At 40.5% G+C, this 11207-nt stretch overlaps 2 protein-coding genes across 4 annotated transcripts in view; one reads left to right on the forward strand and one right to left on the reverse strand.

Annotated features, from left to right (window-relative positions):
• The window catches only part of mast4 (microtubule associated serine/threonine kinase family member 4), a 43278-nt gene extending 37907 nt beyond the window's left edge, over nt 1–5371 (reverse strand). The window contains exons 1-2 of one of the 3 annotated variants that reach the window (XM_086096397.1): nt 4993–5371; nt 4750–4896 (exon numbers count right to left, since the gene is read on the reverse strand). In XM_086096397.1, coding sequence (XP_085952523.1) covers nt 4750–4890 — 141 coding nt within the window. In that variant the 5' untranslated portion in view covers nt 4891–4896; nt 4993–5371. Of the gene's footprint in view, nt 1–847; nt 1104–4749 lie in introns of those variants that run through there. The other 2 variants (XM_086096398.1, XM_086096399.1) reach the window with 2 other exon arrangements.
• An 849-nt stretch (nt 5372–6220) lies between these two features.
• On the forward strand, nt 6221–10918 carry bcl7a (BAF chromatin remodeling complex subunit BCL7A). The gene is made up of 6 exons (XM_086096736.1): nt 6221–6424; nt 7786–7867; nt 8396–8492; nt 8589–8738; nt 8963–9042; nt 9116–10918. Exons 1-6 carry the CDS (start codon nt 6333–6335, stop codon nt 9182–9184), a joined length of 570 nt encoding a protein of 189 aa, XP_085952862.1. The 5' UTR covers nt 6221–6332; the 3' UTR covers nt 9185–10918.
• The last annotated feature ends 289 nt before the right edge of the window (nt 10919–11207 follow it).

Below are 11207 nucleotides of genomic sequence, written 5' to 3' on the forward strand. Positions count from 1 at the left end.
TTTTAGGGGTCATGATGATGATCAAATTTAAGACCTTTCCTTCGCTAAATGTGGCCACCAAATAAATAAACATCATTTTGGGAAAACTTAATTTAAAACTGATTAAAGGACATTTTAATGAAATACGAGACCTCTCTATCAATAATTATGACCACCAAAAGTGGGGGTAACAAAGTTGATATCATATCACAATAATTCCATGAAATCCCCTAAAATATTTAAGACATTTGAACAGCAGATTTAAACATATTTGAGGCGTTAATTGTGGAAAATCTTTAAAGATCAGAGCCAAAGTGAAGGAGTCATGATCTAAGAAAATTATTTATACATACAATCAACATTCCCCAAAATAGAATTAAGATTAAACAATAGTGCTGTCACAATTGAACATTTTTAGAATCGATTAATCTATCGATTATTCAATCGCTTAGTTGGATTCATTTTTGTTTTGCATTAAAGTGTATTGCAAAAGCATTTTTTTCCCCGATTACTGTTTATTAACCAGTGATTGGTGTTTATTTCGTATTCGTATAGTGACTAAATAAAAGGGGGATTGACGTTGTGCTATGTTATGTTACCGGTTCGGTCCTTGTTTTCCAAAGTAAAAACAGATGTTTGCAAATGATTAAACACAGAAGATAATCAGTCTTCTTCAAGAAGGACTACAAAAATCAGTGAACAATTACTGTTGATATGCCGAAATCAAAGAATTTGGACCATTTTAAATGAAATAATTGCCGCAAACGATTTATCGATTAATAAAATAGATTAATTTGATAATCGATTACTTGTCAATTCACTTTGACAGCTCTACTAAATACTACAGTTAAAGTCAAGCGCCGCCTACCTCGCTTCCCTCCAGCAATTGGCCGCAGGGTAAAATCCGGCCAAGCGACATATTTGCTGACGTTTGAGTCAAAATTGGCCTCTGTCGAGTGTCATTCAAATGGAGAGACAGGTGTCAAAAGTCAAAAAGATGGGACGCCGGGGTGGGAAATGCTCTCGGGTAAAACGAGAGTTAATCAGATTGCGTTAATCCTTTTAGCCGCTAAAGCATACGAAGACAGTAAGACAGTGGACGCCTGTGCGGCCGCCCCGACTGGTTGCCCCGACTGGTTGCCCAGCTGACGGAGAAAGAAAGCTAAACATTGTCCAGTGTAAGCAAATACTGTAGTGAAGCCCCGTCGACGAGCAATGATGCAACTTGCTTTAATGAACAATTTGCTTCCATCTGTCTGCTAAAAGTAGCAATGCGACAAGTAGCCACCATGTTTGAAACGAATAAAAACGCAATTAAAATGAAGCATTAAAAACTAATTAAAAGTACATTTTTAAAAATAAGTCAAAAAGAAATAAAGACTAACTACTGTACTATATAAAAAAAAAATATTTTAACTATTACAACCCTGCTGCATTTTTTTATGTTTTACTGTCACCTTCAGCCGAAAGTAGGGCTGGGCGATATGGCAAAAAAATGTAAATCTTAATTTTTCAGACATTTAGGACGATTATGATTTTAATCTATCAAACCCAACAAACATTTGTTTAAAGGTTTCATTTATTCAAAAATAATAACTGTGCAAAATGTTCAGAAAATAATCATGTAAACCGTTTCTAAATCAGTTTTAACATAAACTTAACGCATTCGCTGCCATTGACGACTATAGTCGTCAAAGATCTTTTTTCACTGGATTGGCAGTAAATGAGTTAACATTCATAGTTTGTATTTAATTAAGTAGTTGGTAGCTATTGTAAACAACCCATGCAGCATTCTGACACTTGTGCAAAATTACAACTCACAATGACATTTGGATGTAACAGAGTATAAGAACCGCTTTTAATAATCCAGAAGACAAAATTCGATTACACGATTTAGCAAATTTTCAACAATTAGATTTTTAAAATGCCGATTAATAGAATTAAATGAAATTGATTTATTGCCCAGCCCTAGCTGAACGTGACAATCAACAACAGCTTGAAGCAAACACACTTGACCTCTTAATTGGAGAACCGTGCAAGCGAGTCTTTTTGTTTCCTTCAAATAATGTTGGACAATAATTTTTTTCATTTCTTGACAGCGAGTGTGGGAACAAGCACTAAGGAATACTTAAAAAAAAGTGTGTTTTAATACGTTTAAATGTTAAATGTTTAAATCATGTGGCGGGAGTAAAACGAATGAAATTTCTTTTTTTTTTATGGTCTCTTTACAGTATATCGTGTATTTTTACCAATCACTGGTGGTTCTGCAACGTCTCCTTGCAATAAATGGGAGGTTTAACTGCGTACTCCTTACGTTCACGATGCGTGGGGCTCCACCGGGTTACCCTGTTATCAGCCCCTCGCAGGCCCATCGATAGCGGGTCATACGGGGGCAGTGCAATCATTTACAGCCAGTCGGTTGACTTCCCTAAAAGTCAAGTCAACGGGTGCTCGGGGTCGGGCAAGAAACACACAATGAGCCCCCCCCCCCCCAGGTTTGTTTTCACGCACACCAGCCGAATGTGGCCTGAAGACCACACCAACAGCCCCAGGATGCTTGTTCAAGCGAAGCAGGATGCTCACACCTACGAGGCGAGCGGACGGGTTTTTTTGATACTCCAACCGCGGCCGCCGAGCAATGTCAACAATGTCTGCTTTCAGTAAAGCTAGCGGCAAACATCTTTGCTTGGAATATGTGAGACATGACACACAAAATGAAGATTTTATTTTAATTTTATTTTTACATTTTTGGGGTCAGCTGGGGAAAAGAAATCAATTCAATTTGTAATTTTTCAAGTCTGCATTAAAACATTTCAACACACAAGCGAATCTCCAACACAGTCTCGCATGTAAGGTTAATTTTTATTTTGTATCATTTAAGAGCCCATCTGCACCCTGAGGACATATTGAACAATGTAATGGCTTTTTATGTTTTTCATGGAATGAATGCTGCTGGAATTCTCCACAATCGCATGCAGCCTGGCGCTTGCCTTAGCCTTAGTCACAAGCATCCACAAGTTCCCCATTTTCCCACACGTCTATTTCCGGAAAAAAATGTAATCTAAACATTGCTGATACACACACGCACACACACACACACACACACACTCTCTCTCTCTGCAAGCGGCAGAGAGAAAAAAATACACGCATTCCCAATTTCCCGCCGATGCCCACTAAAAATAATCCAGAGAATAAGATTGGTGGCATGGCGGCATGTCAGGACACATTTTGACAACCTCCAGACGCGCCAAGTTCAATTTATGTTTGTTGTGCAACACCAGCGGGGAAGCTGGCATGGCAACTTCTGAGCTTTTAATTTGCACTTGGGAATTCCTTAAATGTCTTTTGATGTGAACCCCCGCCATAGTGTGTTGTGGCTCACATAAGGTGTTTCACATCACGTTAGCATTAAGCGAGCAGACTTTCATTGGGCAAAATTAAGTGTTTACGCAATATTTTTAAATCAATCGATTGTCTATTTTATGAGACCGTGTGTTTTCTTGACAGTCTATGCTGTAAAACTTTTTTTTTTTTTTTTTTTTTTTTTAGCACGGAAGCGTATGCGCGTGGGGGAAAAGTGACGATATGCAGATCATAACCTCCGCCAAGCTCTTTGTCAACTTGACACGAGCTGAGGAGGTGCCTACTCAGTGTTGGTGTGGCTCTGGGAAATTTCTTCTTTATTTAAACGAGTTTTTCTTCCTTTGAATGAGGAGAGTGCTGATAAACATTCCTCATGTGTCTTCAGCCAACTTTCCCAATAAAGTTGCATTCAAAAGGCAAGTAATGGCCTGTCATAGCAGTGAGTGATACACTTGTTTTTTGACCTTTAAAAATAAATAATAGCCCTGCAACATATGAAAATACATACATTAAAAAATGCTGTAAAGAAATAAACAGATTTTATTATGTGCAATTAATATGCTTACTGTAGTATTTGTGTGTTTGATCAACTTGAATGTGTGCCTTTAAACCAGTTTTAGCAGGTTCGTTTGCGCAAGCATCTGGCTATGAGTTATGACCAGAAGCTCCTTGCAAGTGTTTTCATTTTATATAACAACTTTCTGGGTTGTTTTATACAAAATGACCCAATTTTTGACCCAAGTGAAGGATCTGACCAATATTTATGAATTGTTTTACACTAAAAAACCAATTTCTTGACTCAAAGTTGGGTCAATTTGACCCAAGTAGAGGATCGGTCCATTTTTGACCCAACTGTTTTTAGAGTGTACAAGGCCAGGGTAAGGTTCCACTGCATCACTATAATTCTTGATGCTTAGGCAATTTTGACGAAAGAATACCAACTGAGAACTCTTTTAAATCGTAAATAAAAGTGAATAACAAGTCTCCCTTGAGGTCGGTGGCATTCAGAGGCACCAAAACATCTCATGAACTGATAGTCAAGTTTTTTTGCTGGCATATTGTGAGGTAAACGAAGCAGATAAGATTACATTTTTGTCAAAACGACCTAAGGTTTTAACCCCAACATAACTGACAACATTTTAAGTATGTCATGCACAAATATGGCCGATAGCACAAGACAAAAAAACGTGGAGGAACACAAAGGAGGAAAATTGATGAATGGGAAAGGAAAACAAAGAAATGGAGAGCTAGAAAAGGTACATTTGGTTAAATTATACTATTAATTGTTTTTACAATTGGCAGTTGTGTTTCGTGGGGTCTTTTTTTGTATATTGTAAAAGGGACATGTTTTGTTTGTTTTTGCCTTGAAAAAGACTCAAATAAGTATGCTTTTATTTGTGTTTTTACCTTCTCGTCTTCTTCACATTCATCATCCTCCGTACTCTCTGTATTTAGATCCTCTTCCACTTTGGAAACTCTCCCGAAATCCGAGTCGAAGTGGTCGCCTCTCAAGTCCACTTCGGCGGACGTGTCTCCCCTCCCCTCCATGGTCGTCTTATGCGAAAACGAGGAAAAGAAGCAGGAAGAGAAGACCCCCCCATTGAGGACGTCTCCCCAAAAGAATAGCGTTAGCCGCTAATTAAACTGCACCTGCGCATTGACTTCATTTTCGGCGTGGTGGGTACAGAAATAACAAACAACCACGGAAGTTAGCGATTGAGTCGTGGCTTCTCGGCACCGGGTGGCGACGACTGTCAACGGACGATGGAAGAGTCCATAATTCAGCTTCAAGTGCTTCTTCCCTCGGCCGACGACGCTTCCGCCACAAGAACTCTCACTACCTTGGCGTCAACTAGTCCAGAGAGAGCGGCGCCCAAAAGAGCCAAATGTAAACCACGCCCACACGGAGCGAGAAACAACCAATCGTATCGCGGCGAGTTTTGACCAACTTTAGTAATACGGAAGTCATCGTGATTTAGCGTGTCACAACAACAACATATTTTCAAATGAATACGAAAAAAAAAGGTTTAAGTACATTATGTCGCTTCTGTATGACGTCACTGTATACCTACGTGAAGCGTGACATCATTGCTACGAGAACACTGCATATTTTAACTCATAAGATAAAATAATATTTTTTATATATATAAAAATTCGGTGGGATAACTACATCGTGAACTTTTATACCCAAAACAGAATTGTTTTTAATTTAATGAGTGCATTTTACATTACATCTCTAACTGTAAACTGTGCCCACTCGGAGCGACAATAACCAATCTTGCTGCGAGAGGTTCGACAACAACAAAAAATATTACAACACAAAATAATTTACATATCCAAAAAAGGGGGGGTTGCTTGTCACTTTTACATGTACATAATAATGATAACAATCATTTAAAAAATAATAACATACCCACGTAGGCTCTAATAGCATCATTTTGTGGAAAAAAAAGTTAAATTGATGCACGAGGTATCAGCAAATTATAATTATGTTACTGGAACAGTCTTCAAAAGATCTGTTATTAATGCTGATCTCATGAAAATCAATTAGTCTTTGAAATTTTACACTAGCATCTCGTTAAAGGCTTAGAGCAGCAGCAGTGGCCTCTGTCGGCAAAAGTTAGAAATGTTGGTTGGAAAAAGCTCCATCATGCTATTTAGCTAGGACACGTGAGCGTCTCAAATTGAGCCAAAAGTCTCCGGCAGGCGGTTTGTAGACTACAGTGGTGGCGAATATGAAATGTGGCCGTCAAATCGACATTTTCGTCCAAACTTTTTTTCAGCTTATGCTAGCTAACTAGCCAATGGCTAATGTAGCCCTTTTCGCCTCCTGCTCCCCCCGCCCTTACCCGTGTGCTCCCCTCGAGCCGCGCATGCGCACCGTGCCCCGCTGTGCGCCGCTCTCCCCACTGTTTGCATTGTGTCTGAACTGAAGAGAGAGCCGGACCGGCGAGCCCGTCCTTCGAATATTAAAACCCCCCACCGCGGCAATGTCGGGCAGGTCGGTCCGAGCGGAGACCCGGAGCAGGGCCAAGGATGACATCAAGCGAGTTATGGCCGCTATCGAGAAAGTACGAAAATGGTAAGCGGCGGTGGCGGAGGGGAAAGGGAAGGCGGGGGAGACAAAAAGCCGTCTCTGTGGTTATCTAACAAGAGAAAGCCGTGTTGGGGGAGGAGAGGGAACCGAATGAAATCAAACAATCGGGAGGCTTTTTACGGTCGAGCGGGTTCGCGGCGTATGTGTGCACCGGCGGACGGTTGCCGTATCCCGGCCGCCAAGCAGCGCCTCGTCGCCGCGCGGTTGAAGCGAGGAGCCATTTCGAAAGCAGTCACATGAAGCCGCCTGACGCCGAGCACACACGGCTTTGAACACCCCGGAGAGCCGCGGTACTCGACCCGGCGGCGTTTGGACGACGAAGCCATCGACTCGGAGCACTTTTAAGATGTTTTTTTGGTTTTGAACGAAGCGCTTTTTTTTCTTCTTTTTTTTTTTTGTCGAAGCGAGTCAGGAGAACAAGGCTCCGGGGTGGGGGTGGGGAGAGGGAAGCGGGAAGTGGGCTGCTGGGACGGGCGGTGAATGGCTTGACAAACATAATTATTTCAATTAATTGTCATTTGTTACAACTAGGACTTTTAATTAGCATTTTTTTCTGTGTTAAATTGACACTGGATGTTATGCCTGGTCACAGTTTGGCCTGAAAATCAATAGTTGTAATTACAATATACAAACATAATTACTTTTTTAAATTTGCATCATGCTCAGTTAGCATTTAGATTGCGGGTGTGCAGTTAGTACAATAGATTGTATAGTCCAATTGCAATGATAGGTGCACATATCCTTGGTCAATTGTTTTAAAAAATAAAATAAAAATCCAATTGTTATAACTAGAGCTGTGCATGCCACGAATGTGGTAATTCGGTCACTCGTTGGAGTGGGCGTGGCAAATTAATAATCGAATAATAATTTAGTCAAATTACCAACATAAAAATCTAATTTTAATTGATTTTTTTTACATCGCTGCTTATAAAAGAAAAAGTGCTTTACAGTATTCTAAACAAGTTAAATGCTTCTTTTTTTCAGGATTTGCTTTACTCATCCTGACACCTATCAAGCTTTTTTTAAAAACCTTTCTTCCAGCCAGGTTGAAAAATGGTTATGAAAAAAAATATTGAAATTAATAAAAATAAAAATTTAAATAAGAAAAGAAGATCAAACGTCATATTGAATATGTAATTAACCGGACATATGTCATTGATGTAATGATATTGTCGCTTCCCACGTAGTTATGTCCTTAATGTTAATTTAATGTGGATATGCAGTACTATACAAATTTTTCTTTTTTAAACAAACCGGTGGTCCTCTGAGTGTGGAGATAAATGTATTAAAGCCATAATTTTGTGAATATGTATTGCTAACATGGAATTCCACTCATTTGTGTCCAGGGAAAAGAAATGGGTGACTGTGGGAGACACGTCCCTTCGTATCTACAAATGGGTGCCGGTGACGGAGCCCAAGTCGGATGACGTGAGTAGAAGGCCTGCAAAATTCCAGGAATTTACAAAGCTTTCCATGGGAATTGATGCAAATTTTAGCATCATCCTGACTATAGCATCTAGATCTTATGCAAATGCTTCATATGATACCTTATCATTAAATCACCCTCAATATCCATTCAAATTTTCTATATTGGAATATTTCTGAAATTTGTCCAAATTTTTTTTTCCACTTTTCAACCATACAAAAATAAAATAAACATGAAATACTGTGATTTATGTCGCGAATACTGATAACATTTAATTATTAAACATTCTTAACCAACTTAGGTGTAACCAAGTTAGACACCGTTGATGATAAAACATGAAATAAATGTAAAACACTACCTCTACTCAAGAGTATTTTGAAGGTGATCATTTATAACCAATAGAAAATTGAAGTTAACCACTGATAAAAGGAAAAAATTGAAAGCAATAAAACACTTATCCTCACCTTAATCGACAAAGAAATTTGAACTGTGTGTGACTAGATTTTTTTTCTCCTTTTAATGTGCTGAAGAAAAACAAGAACAAGAAGAAGGGCAAGGATGAGAAATACGGTTCTGAGTTGACCACTCCAGAGAACAGTTCCTCTCCCGGCATGATGGACATGCACGGTGAGCACAAAAAAAAATGCTGCTTGTCCCGCATTTTACCAAAAAATAAAAAAAAGTCAACCATTAATTGTGAAATATTTTAACGGTGTCTTCTAGACGACAACAGCAACCAGAGCTCCATCGCGGACTCATCACCCGTCAAGCAGGAAACCAGTTGTAGCACCAGCCCAGCACCCGAGTCAACCGGAGCGTCTCACCGCGAAAATAGTGACGTCAAGACCGATCAAAGTCCTGACACTAAGAGGGGTGAGAGGCACACACTAACGCGTCCTGACAATAATTTGCCTTGAAGCTGTGAATTTTTGAACAGCATCAATGCAGAATAGGGAGGACTGAGTCAACATGGGAATTTTTTCGCCTCCGGAGTATCAGATTAGACTTCTATTGTCCCCCCTGGGGCTAATGATATCATTGCTAGTATTAGCATTGTTAGCTCATGTTTTGTCTATGTTGCTGCCATCCTCTTTTAGGTAAGAGTGTGACGGAAGCGTCGGAGCGCAGTGCAAAGCAAGACGCCGACAAAGACTCCTCGGATAGCAAAGCCACTCAGGTAACCATGACAACGTTGTCACCTTGCAATGCAATGGACGGCAGCCGCCAATCAAAGTGTTTTTGTTTTTCAGGATGTGGACCAAGAGGCCCCGCCCACCAAGAAGTGCAAAGTGGAGTCTCAGGACTTTGACGAGAGTTAAAGGTTCCTCGATGCCTCCCCTCCATTAACTCTATTAGGGCTAATGGACTCACAGACACCCCCCACTCTCCCCTCAACACCCCCCCCCCCCCCTAGTACCAAAGGGAGACTCGACACCCGCCCCTCCCCAACTAATCCCCCTCCTTTCCACCACGGATGTTAGAAATTTGACGCCGCGCTTCCAGTCCACCAACATGGCGCATCCGCCTGGATCGGGATCAGGGAGGATTTCGGGGGTTTGGGGGGTTCCTGGATGGTCCCGCTAGACTGATTTTAGGATTTCTTTTCCTCAGGAGGGTCAACGCACTGTTACGAAAAATGGATCACGGGAAAAAAAAAAGTGCTGCTGTTAGTGGAAGTCTCTTCTCTCTCTCCATGGAGGCGGTGTCTCGCTTTTTTTTAACCCAAGGCGGCTTTCTGGTGCCATCTTTTTGGTTTTGCCTTAAAAATTCATCCCGTACGAGTACCCTACAGGTTCAAAGCAATATCCCGCTTTTTATCGTCATGCCACCTCGTAGGAGAGGAAGGCAGTTTGTGGTGCCATCTTTGATTTTGCCTTAAAAATTATTCCATACAAGAAAGGAAACGGAGCATGTCGTCGAACACTACAGATTCAGTTAGCTTAATTTAGTAGTTTAGCATAGAGTCACAACAAAGTGAGCCTTTATGGCTCAATGTTGAATTTCTGGCCCCGTGTTTTCTTATGATCATCATCTCTACGCCTGACAACTTAAGTATAAAGTCCAGAAACAGAAGGAAAACAGGAAATGGGAAAGACAAAGACCGAGGTGCAGTCCTGCTGCTTCTGGGCTTGACGCTAACGTCGTCCTTATATTTTTTCATCTTGACTAAAGTTAGTGCAGCTGAGCATAAAGATGGTGCCTACATTTTTTTTTTTTACCAAATGATCCTGGTTACCACAGCATAGCATGAAGTCTGAACGCAGGAGGAAACCACAAAATAGGACGACAGAGTGAAGTGTATTTGACTTGATGCTAAAGTCCCGCCCCTTTTTAATGGAATCACCCAACTGGGTTAGCATAGCTTATCATTAACGTCATTAAGTAAGGAAAATAGGATGACAAAGAAGCCAGTTTTTGACGCTATTGTTTATTTTTTAATAGATTTAACTAGGTCACCGTCGTCCTAACTCCCAACGATAAGGTTAGCGTATCTTAACGTCAAGGAAACGTAATCAATAGGACAAAGTAATGCTAACTTCCAACCCCCAAATGTTTCCCCACTAACAGTTTTGTCATTTTCTGGTGCTGTTTAATGGCTGGATCCGCATGGCTCGCTACTTGAACTTCTCGCGGGTAGCAGACTGGCTAGCCGGCTAGCTAGCGGGTGTGCACGCATGGTTGGAGAGAAGAGACGTCGTTCGGAGGATGGATTAGCATATACCTCATTCCCAGTCCAGCCGCGCTGGAGTTTCCAATGCTATTCTCTATGACATTGACACGGTGTAATTAATAAGCATTAATACACGCGCTCACTTTTTCAACATGTTGTAGCTTTTCACCCCACTTGAGCCCAGGAGTCGCTTCTAGGTGTGTTCAGTGTGAAATTTACTTCTTCTTTTTGCCTCTTCTCACACCCTCTGGACCATTTTGTTTGTTTCACTTTAGAACTTGTACAGATTTATGCTTTGGTTTGACTTATTTATTCCATCAAGTAGTGCTCGGTTTTTATTGTCCAATGGTTTTTGTTTTCTTAATAAAACTCTTAAAATGTTGGACTTCGTTCTTCTTCACCTCGCTCAAACCCCCTGGATTTTTTGAAAATGTAATCCCCAAAAGCCAGTTTCACTTAGCAATGTGAAATTTGGTAACTATGTCTATCATTAGTAGACTAGTAGAAAAGTGAAAAGACTCAGGAAGTCTACCATTAACTGGGAACATTTGTTCTTTTTTGTGACAAAGTTCGATGGCTTGCTAGAAAAAACAACAACCTAGTAATAAATCAGCTCCACGTTTAAAGTCGCAATCCTTGCCTCCATTTTGATAGTATAAAAAAAAAAAAAG

This window comes from Leptonotus elevatus, chromosome 15 (assembly GCF_054856555.1).
Source record: "Leptonotus elevatus isolate MCC_2025b chromosome 15, RoL_Lele_1.0, whole genome shotgun sequence".
NCBI lineage: Eukaryota > Metazoa > Chordata > Actinopteri > Syngnathiformes > Syngnathidae > Leptonotus > Leptonotus elevatus.